The following is a 22,004-nucleotide window of genomic DNA, read 5'->3' as shown; positions in this document are numbered from 1 at the left end:
TTCTTTACTGTTTTTTTCCAAAAAATATTTGTATAGCAAAAAGTTTTAGAGGATAGAGATAATATCTCCCTCCTGAGCAAAAGTCAGGTTTGTTTGTTTTTTTGTTTGTTTGTTTTTTAAAAGTCAGATTTGTTTACTGTCCAATATAATAAAGATTATGTCTCCTTGCCATGGAGGTCAGATAGACTTACTGTTCTTAAAAGATTTGGGTTCCCTCCACTCAAGGTTCCTTGTCTGTAGGCCACCTACCACATGTGCAGGCATCTCCTGCCCTCTGCATTGCCCCATGTGACTGGGCTGATAATCTACTGCTATTGCTGTGACTACTGAAGCCTTTGGTCTCTGATATAGGAGTTTAATGTATTCTGCCAGCATCCAGGAAACTGTGGCAAGCTAATTTGTTGGCTTGCAAATAGGGTAAAAGTGGAAACAGTGGCAGATTTGATTTTCTTGGGCTCCAAAATCACTGCAGACGGTGACTGCAGCCATGAAATTGAAAGATGCTTACTTCTAGGAAGAAAAACTACGACAAACCTAGACAGCATATTAAAAAGCAGAGACATCACTTTGCCGACAAAGATCCGTATAGTCAAAGCGATGGTTTTTCCAGTATGGATGTAAGAGTTGGACCATAAAGAAGGCTGAGCACCAAAGAATTGATGCCTTCAAATTGTGGTGACTGGAGAAGACTCTTGAAAGTCCGTTGTACTGCATGGAGATCAAATCCGTCAATCCTAAAGGAAATCAATCTTGAATATTCATCAGAAGGACTGTTGCTGAAGCTGAACTTCCACACTTTGGCCTCCTGATGCGAAGGGCCGACTCATTGGAAAAGACCCTGATGCTAGGAAAGATAGAAGGCAAAAGAAGAATATGACAGAGGATGAGGTGAGGTGGTTGGATGGCATCACCAACTCAATGGACATGAGTTTGAGCAAACTCTGGGAGACAGTGAAGAACAGGGAAGCCTGGCGCGCTACAGTCTATAGGGTCGCAGAGTTGGACATGATTGAGTGACCGAACAACAACAAAATAGGATGAGATCTCAGACCACAAAATAGGATGATGTCTCAGACCCTTCATAGTTCTTGACAAGATACCTAGTGGACAAAAAAATTATTTTTTTCAAATAAAAGAAGTGGGAGACTCAGCTTTTTAGATCCCATCATTCTGACTTGAAAATGTCAATCTAACAAAGTAAGACAGATCTAGAGAACTGATCTAGAAAATGAGCCCTTTGTCTGCAGAGGAATCGACTCCCTTGAGTGGGAGAAGACCAGTGTTTCCTGGGCATTCACCATATTGAAGTGCACTTCAAATATATTTGGGTTGAAATATCTCTTCTTCATTCCTCATTATAAATCTGAAGTTCGATTTTTTTATTCACATTTACAGATAAAGACACAGGACCAGATGTGTTACTTGCCTAAGATCGCACTGGGATTCAAACTTGTGTTTGTCTGGGTTAAGCTCCTGCTCTTCACATTATAATAAACAACTTCCTAACTTTCTGTAAGTGTTAGAGTTGACTTTCTACCCTTTCATGTATAAGTTTCTTTTTTCCCATCTTCAGATGGCTGATTACCTCCATGAGGGATTTAGTTGTCTGTAACTATCAGATTATATATTGAATTTTTCTTTCTGTTTCCAGTCTGTATAGGCAAATGTTTTACAGCTGTGTTGCTCTAACTTCCTTTATGAAAACTCTCTTAATTATGTAAGACAGTCAGTGCAGTTTGTGATTTAAAGGAGCCCATGGCTGATGTAACTTTATGATCTTCAAAATTCACGAGGATTTGTATTCTACCCTGTAATATATCTGTTACTGGGCTTTTCAGAGTTCAATAAATAACACCATGAGTTCAGGACCAGTTGAGAGGACATACGGATCAGATAGGATGCAGTCAAATTGTCAGATTATTTTTTTATTGTGGTAAAATGTACATATCATGAAATTTGCAACTTTAACCATTTGTAAGTATTTATAAGTTCAGTGACCTTAAATATATTCACATTGTTATACAGCCATCTCCACTATTCATTCCAGAATTTTTTATCATCCCAAACTAAAACTCTGTAACTATTAAATAACTCATTATATCAGGCCCCGCCCCAACCACTGTTCTACCTTCTGTCTCTGATTTTGACAAATCTAAGTACCTCATGTAAATGGAATCATAAAATACTTGTCATTTTGTGATTAGCTTATTTTATTTAGCAGTGTCCTCAAGATTTATCTGTGTTGTATCATGTGTCAGAATTTCCTTCTTTTTCTTTTAAGGCTGAATAAATATTCCCTGTATGTAAATATATACCACATTTTATTTATCCATTCATCTGATGGGTATCTGAGTTGTTTCTGCCTTAAAAAATTTTTTTTAATTAAAGTATTGTTGATTTACAATGTTGTGTTTAATTTTTGCTCTACAGCAAAGTGACTCAGATATATATATTTTCTTTTTCATATTCTTTTCCATTATGGTTTATCACAGGATATTAAATATAGTTCCTGGTGCTAGACAATAGGACTTGTTTATCCATCCTATGTATAATAGTTTGCATCTGCTAATCCCAAATGCCCAATCCTTCCCTCCCCTACCCCTATTCTCCCTTGGCAATCACAAGTCTGTTCTTTGTATTTGTGGGTCTGTTTTTGTTTCATAGATATGTTCATTTATGTTGTATTTTATATTCCACATATAAGTGGTATCACATGGTATTTGTCTTTCTCTTTCTGCCTTAACTTCGCTTAGGGTGAACCTAGAGGTCCTTGCATGTTGCTGCAAATGGCATTATTTCACTCTTTTAAACGGCTGAGCAATATTTCATTTGTGTGTGTGTGTGTGTGTGTGTGTGTGTGTGTGTGTGTGTATGTATGTGTACCACAGCTGCTTCATCCCTTCATCTGTCGATGGACGTTTTGGTTGTTTCTATGTCTTGTCTATTGTAAACAGTGCTGCTATGAATGTAGGGGTACATGTATCTTATTTTGTTTTTTTTTTATAATAAGTTTTAACATCCTGGAGAACAATTACTGAATAATTTTAAAATAAGTGAAGGTTATTAATGTCAGCTTAAAATAAAATTTCGAGTAACATTTATCTGTCACTAGATAATTCTCTAATAATTAGCATGTTTTCATGTCCCTGTTGGCCATCTATGTGTCATTTTTGGAGAAATGTCTATTTAGGTCTCCTGCACTTTTTTTGCTTGGGTTGTTTGTTTGTTTTTGTTATTGAATTGTAGAAGCTGTTTGTTTGTTTTGGAAATTAAACCCTTGTTGGTTGCATCACTTGCAAATATTTTCTCCCACTCTGTAGGCTGTCTTTTCAGTTTGTTTATTGTTTCCCTTGCTGTGCAAAAGCTTGTAAATTTGATTAGGTCCCATTTGTGTGATTTTGCTTTTATTCCTTGGGAGACTGACCTAAGAAAATATTGGTACTGTTTATGTCAGAAGGTTTTGCCTATGTTCTTTCTGGGAGTTTTGTGGTGTCTTATCTTATATTTAAGTCTTTAAATCATTTTGAGTTTATTTTTGTGTATGATGTGAGGGTATGTTCTGGCTTCATTGATTTACATGGGACTGTCCAGAGTTATTTGTACCTTTTGGCTGTTGTGAATAATGTTGCTATAAATATTTGTGTGCAAATATCTGTTGGAGTTCTTGGTTTTATTCTTTTGTGTATCTACCCAGAAGTGAAATTGCTGGATCATATAGTAATTCTACATTTAACTTTTTGAGAAATGATTATACTGTTCGCCACCGTGGCTACACCATTTTATAGTCCCACCAGTAATGCACAAGTGTTCTAATCTCTCTACATTCTTACCAACACATGTTATTTTCTGTTTTGTTTGGTTTTATTTATTTATATTTTTGGCTGCACCACACAACATGTGAGATCTTAGATCCCACACCAGGAATCAAACTCGTGCTCCCTGCAGTGGAAGCACGGAGTCTCAACCACTGGACCATCAGAGAAGTCCCTTGGTTTTGGTTTTGATAATAGCGATAACTAATGGGTAAGGGCTTCCCTGGTGGTGCAGTGGTAAAGAATCTGCCTGCCAATGCAGGAGGCACAGGACGCTTGGCTTTGATCCCTGGGTTGGCAAGATCCCTTGGAGTAGGAAATTGCAACCCACTGCAGTATTCTTGCCTGGAGAATCCCATGGACAGAGGAGCCTGGTGGTTTATAGTCTAGGGTCTCAAAAGTATCAGACACGGCTGAGCACTTACACACACGCACGCACACACACATCCACCTCATTACAAGCAGCTTAGAATATCCAGGTCCTATCTCTGTCAGAGCAAATGAGAGTATGTTTTCTGGGTAGATAGTCTAGGATACAAAGAAGAGTGCCCAGAAGGGAGTGAGCTATTCATGCCTAGCTATGGAAAGAGTGAAGGGAAAGGGGAAGGCTGGGAGAGGAGGACAGGAGCTCTCTGGTGAAGTCATCCTCATGAAAATATGTGAGCAGGGAGCAAGTTTCTTAACATTTATGTGAGTTTTAACATTAAAAATACTTTAATTTCTTACAGTCAAGTAAATTTGCTCTAGAAATATAGCCTTGTTTTACCCTGTTCTCCTAACCACCTAGCCCAGTTTTGGGTATGTGTGACCTAATTTGGGGCTTCCCTGGTGGCTCAGATGGTAAAGCATCTGCCTGCAATGTGGGAGACCGGGGTTCAATCCCTGGGTTGGGAAGATCCCCTGGAGAAGGAAATGGCAACCCACTCCAGTACTCTTGCCTGGAAAATACCATAGACGAAGGAGCCTGGTAGGCTACAGTCCATGGGGTTGCAAAGAGTCGGACACGACTGAGCGACTTCGCTAAGTCACTAACCTAATTTGAGAATTAAAGGCTTATAGGAACATAGTTTTACATCCCAAAAAAAGCAATGCTCATAGGGTCACATTGGAAAGTTTCAAAAAATTTAATCCATACCTATATTAATAAGTATAAATAGCTCTGTGTCTGGACTGTCCCATCTAGTCAATATGATAAAACATTTTAAAATGTTTTACTTGATTATAGAAATAATGTATTAGGATTGAAAAATGTGAAACAGTAAAGGAAGCAAATTAAATCATCCATAATTCTTCTATCCAGTGATAACCACACTTAGGATTTTGTGTACTTTTGTTCTGTGCATGTATTTTACACACTATATAAAATTCTGTAACCTGCAATTTTAGTGCTCTTGATAAGTGTTTCCCCATGTTAAAAGCTCATAAACATTTTAACTGGTGACTACTATTCTATATTAGTTAATCATTTTCTTAATTTCATTTGTTTAATTTGTTTTTCTTTCCTCTTCACTTCCTTTTTTCCCCATTTTATATTTTTTACTATCATAAATAGTGCTACAATGGACATGTTTGCATATTATGTTTGTCTACATTTCTATTGTCTGTCAGGATACCTAGAAGTGAAATTCTTACGCCAAAGAGCATTAACATTTTTAAGAATCTTTAGCAGAAAGGTGAGAGTTTCCTTTGACTGTATACTTTTTGGTATAGATTAAGATAGTTGCAATTAGAATTTGTTTTATCTGGGATTTATTTCAGTATACAGGCTATGAATTTAAATTTTTTCTTTCTTTCTTTTTTTTTTTTGCAAGCTTCTCAGTTGTCTTGTGCTTTTATAGGAAAATTCTCCTTCTGTCTTCTCATTGCTTAATTCATTCAACAGAGATGTAGTGAACACCTGCTTATATCCCTGACTATGCACTAGGTGCTGCAAGGACTGTAGGATGAGTAAGAAGCAGTCATGCTCTGTGGAATATCTTTTTACAGCAGAAGGAGGTACATGTGTTGCAATCATTCCCATCTGTTGTCAGTGGCTTTTTCCTCAACTAAGAAGGTGGCTCCCTCCGTTCATGCTATTTATATTATCAAGGGAATGAACCAAAATTCAGCCTTTTTGAAGGACAATTTTTGCCTAGTAGAAAGTAGGAATATTGAACTGTGACTGACTGGCACTTTCTTTACTACAGCTTGCATAAATTTCTGCCTATAATTAAGTGCCCTAAGGTATCTGATGCTAGTTCCTCTACCTGCGCTCTGGAGCCCTCTTCTGAGTTGTGAGCCTTTTTCTCTTTACTGTGAAGTGAAGTCGCTCAGTCGTGTCCGACTCTTTGCGACCCCATGGTCTCCTCCGTCCATGGGATTTTCCAGGCAAGAGTACTGGAGTGGGCTGCCATTTCCTTCTCCAGGGGGTCTTCCTGACTCAGGGATTGAACCCGGGTCTCCCGCATTGCAGGCGGATGCTTTACCATCTAAGCCACCATGGAAGCTCTTCTCTTTACTGTAGCCTATCCATTAGGCACTTTAAACTGCCCCTGCCTCAAGCCCACATTGCCTTAACCACTTTTCTTTCTCCCAGTCTTTCTTCAGTGCATTGCCAGCTAGCTCTGCCTTCATCATTACATTGAATTATTATCTCTTGGTTGTTAAATCTTTTTTTTTGGTCATGTGTCGTGGCTTATGGGATCCTAGTTCCCTTATCAGGGATTGAACTCAGGCCCACACAAGTGAAAGCACTGATTCCCAACCACTGGACCACCCTTGGTTGGATTCCCTTGGTTGTTAAATCTAATAGAAATTTCTCAGTCTTCATCTTCTTTTAGCCTCAAATAGTATTAGCATTCTTGACCAAAAACTTACTTGAAATACTCCTGGTTTTCGTCCTACTATTCAGCCACTCTTATCTCCTCTCTGTATTCTTCTTGCCTTTAAAACTTTTCTCTAGGGTTCTCTCTCAGAATCTGCCCCTTCTCTTGTCATTTTTTAAAAAAATTATTTATTTTTAATTGAAGGATAATTAACAGTATTGTGTTGGTTTCTGCCATACTTCAACATGGATCAGCCATAGGTATACATATCTCCCCTCTCTCCTGAGCCTCCCTCCCACCCCTTGTCATTTTATATAATCCCTAGGTGATTTGCCCTTATGATTTCAAATACCAGTTATATGCTTATGTGCTGATTACCACCAAAATCTGTGTGTTCAATCCAAATCATTACTACCGTATTGGATATCTCTTTGTGTAATGTCTCATAGGTCCCTTAAAATCACCATGGTAATTTGGAACAAACCCAAAACTTCTTTTATGATCCCCAGTTCAGTGAAGGTGTTCATATCTACACAGTAGTGCCAGCTGGAAATCTGGGTTTTTGCCTTTGTCCCTTCTGTCTTACTCTTACTCTCACTCTCATTCCACATCTGATAAGTCCTGTCACTTCAACCTAATCACCATTGAATCCTGTGTCTTTGTTTAATGAATACTGTATCTTTAACGAACTATCATTTTCATTTGTATGACAGCTAAAAACAGAGTCGCCGTGGGTCAGTGTCTTTTCCTTCAAGATCTTTTTCTTATATTTGGTAATGAATTTGGGATAAAGAGGTATAGCCTTCTTTATTTCCCTATCCTTTTCAGTGGATTTTCAGAGTGCTTGATATTTAGAAGGTACTGAACAATTGTGTTGAACTGAAATAAAAGAATTTGAAACTATTTAAAAAGTAGCTTAATTTAGAAGCTTCTACGTGTTTTCCTTAAGTCTGATGAAGAAGAATTAAGAAATCTGTGTTATAATAATGGAGAATTAGAAGTTGAAACAGTCATTATTAAGATACTTGGGAGGTGTTGAACAGCAAATTAAATAGAATAATGCTGCTTGACATATAGTTCAGTTCATCAACTGTGTTTAGAGACTATCAGCTTCTAACTTGATTTCAATAAAATGTTAACAAGATCAGAATGTACCCAATTTGAGTGGTGGAGTTGCTGAAGGACTGAAGAAGAAATTAACTTTTTTATTGCCTATTTTTCAGTGTATTAATCTTTTGGACCATCATCTCTACTTCATAGGAAAAATATTAATATGCTATAATCAAATATGTGGTATATTCCCACTTTAACAACTAGGTTTTATTCATATTAACAGGTTAAATGCACATATTTTAATTGGGAACAAACCATGAGTGTTAGAGGTACTACATAATAACTCAATTACAAGGAAGTAGAGAGAAGAAAGGAGAGCGAACAAAGGACTTGCACTCAGAGAGCTTTTTATGCGGGCCACCAGATGGCGCAGTGGTTCCACATCCGCTGGTTGCACTGACAAAAGAAGGGGAAGGATGAGGGAGGGACAGTGTCACCAGCTGTTCAGGGATGGGATGTTCTTAAGTCGGTTCTTTGTAACCTCAGATGTCTGTTTTCTGTAGTAAAAGCAGGCCAGCAGCTTATAATTGCATGTTTGAATTTGTTTCTTTTGAAGTTGGCTTTATGCTGCTACCAAATGAACCATGTCAGTATCCCTATTGTGATTTTTGTGAGAAGGTTAACTTTTTAGATACAAGAATCAAAAATACTAAAAACATTAAGAGTTGAACATAAAACATTATTATGCAGTATGAAGATAAACTTTTGTTGTTTAGTGAACAATGCTACTGAAATTATACTCTAAAAAATTCATTGATAGTCATTAAATGACTAATATAATTAACTTATGACCCAAATAAGGAATACATTTAATAATATGAGGGACTGAACAAAGGTAAGGAACATGAGCCCTCATTGCTTTGAAATAAAGAGTTTTGTTTTTCTTAGTTGTGGATAGTTTATTTGAAGTTTTAAGACAGATTTTCTGCACAGTTCATATATCCATTTGAAGAATATATGTAATCCTAGAACCAGAGGAAGTGAACTATAATTACATTGTAATATTTTTATTGCATACTAATAGCTATGAAATGATGCTTGTTTAATAATGAAAGTTTGGTGTAGAGAAGCTAGATTAAAATGGAAAATAAAAAATGGTGAATTATGGACTATCTAGGTACTTTAGGCAAATATTTAATTCTGGTTTTGTGACACCTTAGTCCTCTTCTGGGTTGATAGAGAATGTAATTAAATAAATATTAAGGTTATAAAGCCACAAGAATAGGCAAAGAATAAGGTTTTTTAAAAATTTGGATATAATTGTCATGTAACATTACTTTTAAGTGACAGTGATTTTTTTATGTGTTGCAAAATGATCACAAGTCTAGTTAACATCTATCACTACACAGTTACACTTTTTTTTTCTTATGATGAGAACTTTTAAGATCTATACTTAGCAACTTTCAAATACACAATATAGTATTATTAATTATAGTCACCATATTATAAATAACATCCCTAGGACTTACTTATTTTATAACTGCAATTTGTGTCTTTTGATCACCTTCACCCATTTTGTTCACCTGTCACCTCTGGCAGCCACTAATCTCTTCTATCTATGAGTTTTGTTTTTTTGTTTTTTTTTTTGGTGGGGGGGCATTATTAGATTCCATATTTAAGTGAAGGAATAAGTTTTGAGGATGAGAACTATTCAAGACAGCTAAGCTATATGTGAAATATCAAAAACAGATGAGGAACTTTTCGTGAAATTATTTTTGGGCAGAGTCCAGGGGCACTGGGACTCCTGTGGCCCCAAAAAGCTGTTTGAAACCTGGGAAAAATTTGAGAACCAGACTAGAGGAGTATCTCTCTGCCTTTTCAAGTACCAGTGTAACTGAAAGAAGTACCTTTGCTGTGACCTAAGGATGGAAATAGGGCAAAAATCTAACAGGTTGAGTTTTCAGAGAATCCTTCCTCTAGATATGGGATTTAGAAAATCCTGAAATGAGAATTCAAATGGTACTGACAGTTTTAACATGACAGAGTACATATATAATTATCATAACTTTGGGCTGGCATTTTAGAAGTTGACAGCCTTTACCTTCTTGAGATTACTGACCTTATAAAACCAAAAGGGCTTGAGCAGTTTCATTTAATGTTAGTGGAAAAAACGGTGTTTTTTTGCTAACCTTGGATTGGAAGAAAAATATAGAAAAAAATAATATATTTTTTGAACTGGGATCAGTTCTTTACTTTCAGATTTGATCTTTATTTCCAAACACTCTTAAGAAATGAGGTTAGAAAGACACCCAATGCTGAGTTTATCCCTGAGGCATCCTCCTATTTGATCTCCACTAATAAAAACTCCTAGAATCTTATAGTTATTTTGTTATGTGTTTACGCAAGAGAGTGTCTTTATCTTCATCTCTTTTCATTTGTCATTCAGATCAATCTAAATCTTTTAAAAGTTCTGTTCTGTTTGTTGTGTCAGCTCTCTCTTGATTTCACTTTTGATGTCCATGTTTTAAAGGTTGTCAGTTATCTCATATTTTCCATTTCCTAAATGCTGGTTAGCTGAACTTTTACCAAATAAACTCTGCAATTCAGGGATAGTAGAGAAAATAAATGTTTAATATTAGTTGCATTTTATAGTGTAAAGTTAAAACTTTAGATGAGTTTAAAAGGAATTCTTAATGTAAATTACAAAATACAAAAATGAAGCCTGTATGTCAAAAAGATATATCAATGTAGTTGTAGCTTTGATATCTTTTCATAAGTATAGGGAACCTTAAAATATTGGAAAAGAAGTAGTGAGATACTGCATTTTCTGTGAATCACTATAACAGAATATATCTATTAAATAGAAAAGGGGGGGCAGAAGTAAAGAAACTCAGTAGTAGCAAGGCTAATCATACAGGTTCCAAATGAATCTTTCCAGTGGCAAGATTTGCAGTGAGCACTTTGCTTCATGCCTATCTGGGATGGGGGAGTGGGAGTGAGGTGTCACAGACATCAAGAACAGGATCTTCATTTTGGAAGCCCAAAGATTCAGAGACATAATGTGTCCCACCAGAGTGAGGAAGCACTATTCAGCCTAGAGATGCTTTTTTAGTTTGTTCTGGAACCATAAAACTGGGTTGTCTTTGTTCAGTGTTGAATTAGGTTATTAAATGCTTTTATTTATATTTACAGCATATTTGTTTCATAGTTATGTAATTTTATACTTATATAATGATTTTATGTTTGAGATACACAATTATTTGATTACACTTGTTTTTGAAGAACTGTGATAAAATATATAGTCCTATTAATATGAAATATGGTTGTTAACCTATGAATTTTACTTCTGAAGTAAACTTGAGACATTTATAGAAAAAAGTATGTCTCTAAAGCTATTTTTTCAACTGTACAGTTAACTTCCTGGAATTTCTTCTAATTTTCACTGACTTTGGCACTTTCTGATCTTTTGAAACAGTGACCACATGGAAAATGTGTATGGCTACCTAATGAAGTACACCAACCTTGTCACTGGGTGGCAGTACAGGTAAGTGTAATTCTCCTGTCACTTCTCTCTCTCTCTCTCTCTCCCCCCCAAGAGAACAGAAATGGGTCTGATAATTTTATAATCTGATGTTACATGGCTGGGAAACATGTTAGAGAAAGATTTACCATGTTTTCCAAAAGTCTAATGACTTTCTTTTTGTATTTTTAGGAGGTAAGAGGAGTTAACATTGCCCAAATTGCAGCCTCCAAATACGTCAGAAGTTACTGTTACGTTAAGATTAGTATCATTTATCAACTCGCCTTGGGCTTCTTATGTGTACTTCCAGTGGTTAGGCTTTTAGGATGGTTTGGAGACAGCAAAGAGATTTGTGTTAGGTGCCTGTTGAGGATTCTTGCTTCTTTTCGTTGTTGAGGATTCTTAAACTCTTTTGGGACCTTGAAAAGTTTAAATAACCAACCTGAGGTCAAACAAGCAGTCAAGAGGTAGCACAGCCAACTATCTTAAATACTTTGTGGAATTGATATTTGTGGGGCAGGGGACTAAACTTTTATTTTTTTATTGTGGTAAAATATAACATAAAATTTACCATTTTAAGTATTTTTTGATGTGCAGTTCAGTGATATTAAATACATTCACATTTTTGTGCAATCATCACCCCCATTCATCTCAGAACTCTTTGCATCTTCTCAGACTAAAACTATACCTATCAAACAATAATTTCACATTTTCCTCTCCCCTTGAGTCCTTAAGCAACCACAGTTCTACTCTCTGTCTCTATGAATTTGATTACTCTAGGTACCTTATATAAGTGGAATCATATGTTTGTCCTTTTGTGATTGGCTTATTTCATTTAGTGTAATGTCCTCAAAGTTCATCCATGTAGTGTGTGTCAGAATTCTCTACCTTTTGAGGGCTGAAAAACAGTCCCTTGTATGTATATACCACATTTATTTATCCAGTTATCAATCAGTGGACATTTGGGTTGCTTCCATCTTTTGGCTATTGTGAATAATGCTGCTGTGAGCATTGGTATACATAATATCGGAGTTAGTACTCTCATTCCTGTGTGTGTGTGTGTATACCCAGAAGTGGAATTGCTGAATCACATTGTAATTCTATGTTTAATTTTTGGGGGAATCTCCATACTGTTTTCCATAGCACTGTTTTACATTCCCACCAGCAGTGTACAAGGATTTCAGTTTCTCAACATCTTCTCAACACTTGTTACTTTCTGTTGTGTCTATGTGTGTGTGTATAATAGCCATCTTAATGGGTATTGAGTGTTATCTCATTGTGGTTTTTTAAAACTATTTAAAAAAGTGATAAAGCTAGAATCTGAACCCAAATAGTTCTGACTCCCAGGTTGGTATTTTCATTATAAATACTGCTTCTTATTCACATGTCATTTGGAGACCTCTGATTTTGGTTAAATGGAATGATAAGCTGATTCTGTCTTTCTCCCTTAAACAATTAGAAAATGGTACATAGTATATGAAAGAATGTTTTTCAGAATTCAAAAAATAGTTGAAGCATTGTAATGAACATGTGATTGCCTAAAAGAGAAGACAGTTTGGGATATGTTTAACTGAAGTAACAGTAGGGCTTTCACATAAAAGTGATAGCTGGAAGTTGGAAGTCATATGAGAGGTCAAAGCTGGATATGAAATTATAGAAGAGAATCTTTCCTGTTAAAGTGAAAAGGGTAGTTCTCTAAGGTTCCCACCCTTTATTTTTTTTAAGAAAGAACAAAGTCTTTTTTCATTTTGCATTTTCTCACCTCAGTTTTTATGTAATTATTTGAAGGCTTATACATTTAAATGATGTATAAAATACCAAAAAAAAAAATTTTATATCCCTTTGCTTTTAGCACTGTTTTTTGTTCTCTCTCTCTCTTTTTTTTTTTTCATTTCTTTTTTTTTTTTTTTTTTAATTTTTATTTTTCAGTGGGTTTTGTCATACATTGATATGAATCAGCCATAGAGTTACACGAATTCCCCATCCCGGTCTCCCATCCCACCTCCCTGTCCACCCGATTCCTCTGGATCTTCCCAGCCCAACAGGCCCGAGCACTTGACTCATGCCTCCCACCTGGGCTGGTGGTCTGTTTCACCACAGATAATATACATGCTGTTCTTTCGAAACATCCCACCCTCCCCTTCTCCCACAGAGTTCAAAAGTCTGTTCTGTACTTCTGCGTCTCTTCTTCTGCCCTGCATATAGGGCCATCGTTACCATCTTTCTAAATTCCGTATATATGTGTTAGTATACTGTAATGTTCTTTATCTTTCTGGCTCACCTCATTCTGTATAATGGGCTCCAGTTTCATCCCTCTCATTAGAACTGATTCAAATGAATTCTTTTTAACGGCTGAGTAATATTCCATGGTGTATATGTACCACAGCTTCCTTATCCATTCATCTGCTGATGGGCATCTAGGTTGCTTCCATGTCCTGGCTATTATAAACAGTGCTGCGATGTTTTGTTCTCTTTTTAAAAACGAAAATAGGTTAACTTTTCTCGCCCATGACATTCAACGAATTTCATTCATGTTATATTATTGAATATTACTGAGAAGTTCTCAGAAGTGGAACAGAGTAGGAAAGCTCCAAAGTATACCCAAGCATTTAAGATTTAGTATATGTTAAACATGGCATTTCAGGTCAGTGGTGACTTGAGGCCATGGGAAGAAGGACCATGTGTTTGTATACTTGTGTGGGGGAGCATACTAAAAAGATCCATTGGCCACTGGTTGCCCAGGGAGTTAGCTAAGAGATCCAAGCAAAGTTCTAGCATAGGGAAGGGCACTGCTTCTGCCTTTGCAATTCTTCTAGCTGTCCTAGAGGCCAGTTTTAGCAGTAAGGGAAGTGTGGGAATGACTACAGCCCATCCCCATTTGCCACTGAGAACACAACCTTTTACCCGTTTGTCCCATCAGAGAGGTCTCAGGTTGTCAACTGGTTTGCTGCAAGCTCATTTCCCTTTTCTGCCGGACTGCCTGGAGGCTTGTGGCACAGCAACGATATCCTGGGTTACCAGCATGAATTGCAGATTGAATGATAAAGAGGAACAGAAAGGTTCAATTCAGTTCAGTCTCTCAGTCATGTCCGACTCTTTGCGACCCCGTGAACTGCAGCACGCGAGGCCTCCCTGTCTATCACCAGCTCTCAGAGTTTACCCAAACTCATGTCCATTGAGTTGGTGATGCCATCCAACCATCTTATCCTCTGTCGTTCCCTTGTCTTCCTGCCCTTAGTCTTTCCCAGCATCTGGGTCTTTTCAAATGAGTCAGCTTTTCACATCAGGTGGCAAACTACTGAAGTTTCAGCTTCAACATCAGTCCTTCCAATGAACACCCAGGACTGATCTCCCTTAGGATGGACTGGTTGGATCACTTTGCAGTCCAAGGGACTCTCAAGAGTCTTCTCCAACACCACAGTTCAAAAACATCAATTCTTCTGTGCTCAGCCCTCTTTATAGTCCAGCTGTCACATCCATACATGACCACTGGAAAAACCATAGCTTTGACTAGACAGACCTCTGTTGACAAGGTAATGTCTCTGCTTTTTAATATGCTGTCTAGGTTGGTCATAACTTTCCTTCAAGAGTAAGCATCTTTTAATTTCATGGATGCAGTCACCATCTGCAGTGATTTTGGAGCCCCAAAAAATAAAGTCAGCCACTGTTTCCCATCTATTTGCTATGAAGTGATGGGACCAGGTGCTATGATCTTAGTTTTCTGAATGTTGAGCTTTAAGCCAACTTTTTCACTGTCTTCTTTCACTTTCATCAAGAGGCTCTTTAGTTCTTCACTTTCTGCCATAAGGGTGGTGTCATCTGCATATCTGAGGTTATTGATATTTCTCCTGGAAATCTTGATTCCAGCTTGTGCTTCATCCAGCTCAGTGTTTCTCATGATGTACTCTGCATGTAAGTTAAATAAGCAGGGTGACAATATACAGCCTTGACGTACTCCTTTTCCTATTTGGAGCCAGTCTATTGTTCCATGTCCAGTTCTAAGTTGTTTCCTGACCTGCATACAGATTTCTCAAGAGGCAGGTCAGGTGGTCTGGTATTCCCACCTCTTTAAGAATTTTCCACAGTTTATTGTGATCCACAGTCAAAGGCTTTGGCATAGTCAATAAAGCAGAAATGTTTATCTGGAACTCTCTTGCTTTTTTGATGATCCAGCGAATGTTGGCAGTTTGATCTCTGGTTCCTCTGCCTTTTCTAAAACCAACTTGAACATCTGGAAGTTCATCATTCATGTATTGCTGAAGCCTGGCTTGGAGAATGTTGAGGATTACTATACTAGCATGTGAGATGAGTGCAATTGTGCGGTAGTTTGAGCATTCTTTGGCATTGCCTTTCTTTGGGATTGGAATGAAAACTGACCTTTTCCAGTCCTGTGGCCACTGCTGAGTTTTCCAAATTTGCTGGCATATTGAGTGCAGTACTTTCACAGTATCATCTTTTAGGATTTGAAATAGCTTAACTGGAAATCCATCATGTCCACTAGCTTTGTTTGTAGTGATACTTCCTAAGGCCCACTTGACTTCACATTCCAGGATGTCTGGCTCTAGGTGAGTGATCACACCATTGTGATTATCTGGGTCATGAAGATCTTTTTTGTATGATTCTTCTGTGTATTTTTGCCACTTCTTATATCTTCCACTTCTGTTAGGTCCATACCATTTCTGTCCTTTATTGAGCCCATCTTTGCATGAAATGTTCCCTTGGTGTCTCTGATTTTCTTGAAGAGATCTCTAGTCTTTCCTATTCTGTTGTTTTCCTCTATTTCTTTGCATTGATCACTGAGGAAGGCTTTCTTATCTCTCCTTGCTATTCTTTGGAACTCTACATTCAAATGGGTTTATTTTTCCTTTTCTCCTTTGTTTTTCATTTCCCTTCTTTTCACAGCTATTTGTAAGGCCTCCTCAGACAGCCATTTTGCTTTTTTGCATTTCTTTTTCTTGGGGATGGTCTTGATCCCTGTCTCCTGTACAGTGTCACGAACCTCCGTCCATAGTTCATCAGCCACTCTATCAGATCTAGTCCCTTTAATCTATTTCTCACTTCCATTGTATAATCATAAGGGATTTGATTTAGGTCATACCTGAATGGTCTAGTGGTTTCTCCCACTTTCTTCAATTTAAGTCTGAATTTGGCAATAAGGAGTTCATGATCTGAGCCACAGTCAGCTCCTGGTCTTGTTTTTGCTGACTGAATAAAGCTTCTCCATCTTTGGCTGCAAAGAATATAATCAATCTGATTTCGGTGTTGATGATCACCGAGTCATCATTATCTGGTGATGTCCATGTGTAGAGTCTTCTCTTGTGTTGTTGGAAGAGGGTATTTGCTATGACTAGTGTGTTCTCTTGGCAAAACTCTATTAGCCTTTGCCCTGTTTCATTCTGTACTCCAAGGCCAAATTTGCCTGTTACTCCAGGTATTTCCTGACTTCCTACTTTTGCATTTCAGTCCCCTGTAATGAAAAGGACATCTTTTCTGGGTGTTAGTTCTAAAAGGTCTTGTAGGTCTTCATAGAACCTTTCAACTTCAGCTTCTTCAGCATTACTGGTCGGGGGATAGACTTGGATTACTGTGATATTGAATGGTTTGCCTTGGAAACGAACAGAGATCATTCTGTCATTTTTGAGATTGTATCCAAGTACTGCATTTTGGACTCTTGTTGACCATGATGGTTACTCCATTTCTTCTAAGGGATTCCTGCCCACAGTAGTAGATAAAATGGCCGTCTGAATTAAATTCACCCATTCCAGTCCACCTTAGTTTGCTGATTCCTAAAATGTCAACGTTCACTCTTGCCACTTCCTGTTTGACCACTTCCATTTATTCTAGGTTCCTATGCAATATTGCTCTTTACAGCATCAGACCTTGCTTCTATCACCAATCACATCCACAACTGGGTGTTGTTTTTCTTTTGGCTCCATCCCTTCATTCTTTCTGGAGTTATTTCTCCCCTGATCTCCAGTAGCATATTGGATACCTCCAGAAAGGTTAAGACCATGTTAAAGGAACTTAGGCTTAGAGCTCAATTCCTTTGGTAGGCCTAGCCACTTGGTCCCTGAGCTGTGGCTAAAGCTTAAGTAACAAAAGCACTGTACCTGTGCCAAGTATTCAAGGTGGTTTCCCGGCAATCTATTTCTGTTTGACTACGGGCAACTTAGAGAAGCTTGGAGAAATCCAGGATGAGCATACTCTGTAAATAATAAACTGCTTGTTAAATGTGGTGCCCTTGGAAAGAGCAAGACCCTCTCTTGAATGTGCTTCCTTTCACTTTCAATTAGCATTCATGAAGAGGAGATTTCTTCCTGCTTCCTACTTAGAAGTTCTGTACATGCTCAGTACTAAAGCTTAGAATGGTCAGCACAAAGCATATGTGTGCTTTCCATCCAAAGTCTTCCCTGAAGTTGATTTTTGCTATCATAAGACATACTTCCAAGTCAGAATATTTTTTAAAGTTCCATTCCAAAATACTTCATTTTAAGTTGTCAGCTATTCTGAAGATTAGTCATTTTCTCAAACTTGCAGTCTTTATTTTGAAATTGCACAAAATAAATAATTATTTAATTTTTCCTTTTAACAATGTGATGACTTTTCATTATATAAAGATAGATGCTGAATCTTAAGCCTTTTTTTCTGTATTTCTTTAGCTTCTAGGTTAGACCAGCTTGCTAAGAATACTATAATCAAGAGTCTAGTCCCCTTCTGGGCAAAATAGCTTTCACTTTCCTTACTATGTGAATTGTCTTTCTATCTCCAATATGCACATCTTGTACATCTCCAGAGAAAGGGTGAACGAAGAACATTTGGGTTAATTCATGTGTGATGAAAGACAGCCTACAGTGTGTTATTGGTGCCACTGGGTCCATAGCATCATCTTGGTATTAGGTAATCGGTTTTTGACTCAATTCTATCATTTTACCAGTTCCTCCTCAGTATTACTTTTGTATATCTAGGTGAGTGCTTCCCATGTTGTAGATTTGTGGTAATGCTTTTGGGATAAGAAATACATGTTCCCAGTAACTTGAGATTTCCAACGTTGTTCTCTGAATTTTCTTTGAATTGACTTCCTAGAAGAGACCAGTCTTATTTCTTTGTTTGAAATAATTGGGCTTGTAGACTAGTAGAAAGAGATTTCTTTCCTTTTTTCCTTCATTCATTCCTTTCTTTGTTTCTTGTTTGTCTGCTTGTTCAGATTCTTTACTGTTTGAACCACCAGGGAAGCCCGTTTAAAAGTCATGAGCATGCTAAAAGATGAATGAGAAAAACAATAGTCTTGCTTTCCCAGCTCCCTTTTCAGATAGCTGCTTTCAATTTCTCTTATTTGCTTCTCATTATTTCTTTTTCTTTCCCTTAATAAAAGGCTGATTATATTCCCTCCCAGTTTGGTATGATTGATATAGTTGCCAGGTTGCTTAAGACAGTATCTTCGAGGAACTTGAACTGGATCAAATTGTCTGTCTGGATGTATTACAGAATACATTAACATGTAGAATACCAAATTGCTCTAAACCCAAACATTAATTTTTTGGAATAGAAACTTTTTAGATTTTTTTCCTAAAGAAAAGATACTACTTAAATTGGAATCCAAGTTAACATATTTCCCAAAGTAGTTAATCTAAAACCAAATCAGAACATCAAATTCTTTTCCAATGTGTATCATTATTTCATCATTTAGTTTCAAGTTCCTTATGGTTCTGCATCTCCAGTTGCAGCCTTTTCATTTTTAAACAGGATAAGTAATCTTTAGTTGTGACCTGTTTAATAATATGTTCACAAAGTCTTGCTACTTTGGCATTATTCATATTGTGTATTTCACTGGTTAAATCTTAAATCATATTCATTTCTTACCTAGTATTTGTTAATCCCGGAGCTCATGCTTTGATTTCTTCCCAGTGAATTTTAAATAAAAACTCTCCCTACCGTTTGTCTATGGGAACTTAACCCTCCCTGTTAATGAATTCTGAAGGGAAATCTTCCTCTGAAGGATACTGTGTCTTTGTTTCCTTTCTGCATTGTCTTGTATGCCTCTTCCCTATTAAATGCCTCTTTCACAGCTGAAGATTTTATATCTTTTATTAAACTCATTCCATTCTTCAGTAACATTTACTACTAGGAAATTCAGTCTAGTGTTTCTAAATACTTCTTGAGATGCTTTTGAATTTTATTTTTTTAATAGCAAAAACTCAAAAGTATGTGATTAAAATTTGGATTGCTTTAGTTTGACTAGGGGAAATACTTTAACAGTATGACCTTTTTTAAAATCATTGCAGGTTTTTTGTTCTAAACAATGAAGCTGGGCTGTTGGAGTATTTTGTGAATGAACAGTCTAGAAATCAAAAACCCAGAGGTACTTTGCAGCTTGCAGGAGCTGTAATATCGCCCAGTGATGAGGACTCTCATACCTTCACTGTAAATGCTGCCAGTGGGGAACAGTATAAACTCAGAGGTATGACTGAAATATGAGAATTAATAGTGTGATTTTCTTCTTCCTTGAGAAGTTGGTATCCTTACCTCCTTTCATTTAGGTTTTGGAAATAGAAACTGTTATCATTGATGATATAGAAACAGTATTCTACACCTTGGAATTGTTTGAAGGATTTGTGAGATCTGTTTTAATTAACGACTTTTAAGTTGCACAGTGAGCAAGTCTGTTTAAAATTGACCTTCTGAGAAATTTGTATAGACGAAATACTGAGAAATCTAAAAACATAGACTTGTTTAAAATTTTTTTGTCTTCCACAGATTTGTATTTTACTTCCTTTCTTGATTTAGTTATGTTCTCTGTGTTTTTTGATGATTAATGTACATAATTGGGATTTATGAAAATGCTTGTATTCAGGTATAACTTTTTTTAGATGAATTTAAATTGTATAGAGGTTTCCAATTTTATTTAATACACATAAAGTATGATGTTAATCCTAATTGATCATGCTAGAAATCTGAAAGAATATATTGAGTACATACCAAATGCTTAATAAAGGGTATTTATTTGAAGAAGAGCATATCTTTAAGAGAAAGTTAAGACATGTCAAGTTCCATATACCCACCTAGCTGTATGTAATTTATCCTCCTTAGGAAATATCCACATCCAGCTATGGTGTTACCTAACAAGGTTGATGCTTTGGCCTTTTTCCAACCTCGCTCTGGTCAGGGAGAGTAGGAAAATGCCCTGATTTTCAGTGATCTGTTCTTCATGCTATAGACAATTAATTGTATTCTAAAAATAAATGAAAAAGTAAATAACTTATAGATACTTTTTATCAGCCACAGATGCTAAAGAGCGACAACATTGGGTTAGCAGACTTCAGATATGTACACAACACCACACTGAAGCTATTGGCAAGGTATGTGGATTCATGTATGATGTTAATGCACGGAAATGGGAAAAGATCTTTTTAACTTTAGTTTTTTGCATTTTAAAATTGAGATTCACATACCATAAAATTGATCCTTTTAAAGTTTTCAATTTCATGGTTTTTATTAGTATCGTCATAAGATTATGTAGCTGTTGCAACTAATTCCTGAACATTTTCATCACCTTCCAAAAAACCCGTATCTGTTTAACAGTCACTCCCTATTCAAATCTCTCTTCTCAGTCCCCTGGCAAACACTAACCTATAATTTCTGTTTCAATAGATTTGTCTATTCTGGGCATTTGATGTAAATGGAATCATACAGTATGTGGTGTTTGTTTGTTTGTTTTTGTCTGGCCTCTTACAATAAGCATAACGTTTTAAAGGTTCATCCATGTCATTGCATGGATCATACTTTATTCCTTTTTAAGACTGAATAATCCTGTTTTATGGTTATACCACATTATGTTTATCAATGTATCAGCTGATAGGCATGTGGATTGCTTACATGTTGTGGCTGTTATGAATAATACTTCTATGAACATTCGTGTTCAAATTTTTGTATGAACACATGATTTCAGTTTTCTAGGTTATTCCTAGGAGTGGAATACTGAGTTTTATGGTAGTTGTCTGTTTAACTATTGAGGAACTGCCAAACTGTTTTTGAAATTGGCCAAACCATTTCCCATTCTCACCAGCAACACACGAAGGTTCCAGTTTCTCCACATTCTTATCGATACTGTTACTCTCCTTTTTTACAATTGCTATGGCCATCCTCATGGTTATGAAGTAGAATTTCATTGTGGTTTTGATTTCATTTCTCTAATGACTAATAAGGTTGAGTGTCTTTTCATGTGCTTATAGATAATTTCTGTATCTCATTTGGAGTGTTTTCTTTTTTAAGATGAGAAAGAGGGTCTTAGTACTTGAAATCTGAGGTCAGAAATGTCTAAAAATGAATATGTGGGAAGCAGAGTTAAAGGATTTCCATACCTACTTTTTTGTCTTCTTCCTAGTGTTCTTTCCCCATAGCTAACTTTTTTAAAGTTGTGATTTAGGCCTGCAGTCTTTAAGAAATCCAGCAAAAACTTTATTCTTGCTACAAGATTCTAATCATTGGCAGTGACCAGAAAGTACTAGTTTGTTTCAAAGATACTTGAATGTTACACTAGAAAAATTACTATATTGAGTATTGCTGAATATATTTTTTGCTTCAATCATGATGTTTAAATATCTAAAATTAGGAATTTCTTGTTATTCGAATATATGTCTAATGTAAAAAAAGAATTCTTGACAGCACACACCTGGAATTAATTTTCTGAGTAAATTACCAGTTTACTATGGGATGTGTGAAATTCTTAGACTTTGAAAGTCTTAAATTTTTCCATCTTCAGAACTATTCTTGTAGTTAATTCTGAGGTTAACTTTATTTTTAAAACTGCTTGTGTGT

At 36.5% G+C, this 22,004-nt stretch overlaps 1 protein-coding gene across 1 annotated transcript in view; it reads left to right on the top strand.

Annotated features, from left to right (window-relative positions):
• The window catches only part of OSBPL11 (oxysterol binding protein like 11), an 88,923-nt gene that overhangs the window by 13,521 nt on the left and 53,398 nt on the right, over positions 1-22,004 (top strand). The window contains exons 2-4 of the mRNA XM_065943098.1: positions 11,145-11,213; positions 19,472-19,647; positions 20,466-20,545. Of these exons, the coding sequence (XP_065799170.1) occupies positions 11,145-11,213; positions 19,472-19,647; positions 20,466-20,545 (325 nt within the window). The remainder of the gene's footprint in view (positions 1-11,144; positions 11,214-19,471; positions 19,648-20,465; positions 20,546-22,004) is intronic.

The sequence above is a fragment of the Muntiacus reevesi genome, chromosome 8 (assembly GCF_963930625.1).
Source record: "Muntiacus reevesi chromosome 8, mMunRee1.1, whole genome shotgun sequence".
NCBI classification, from domain to species: domain Eukaryota; kingdom Metazoa; phylum Chordata; class Mammalia; order Artiodactyla; family Cervidae; genus Muntiacus; species Muntiacus reevesi.
Note: the sequence above shows the minus strand (reverse complement) of the source record. Positions and strands in the feature narration are given on the sequence as shown.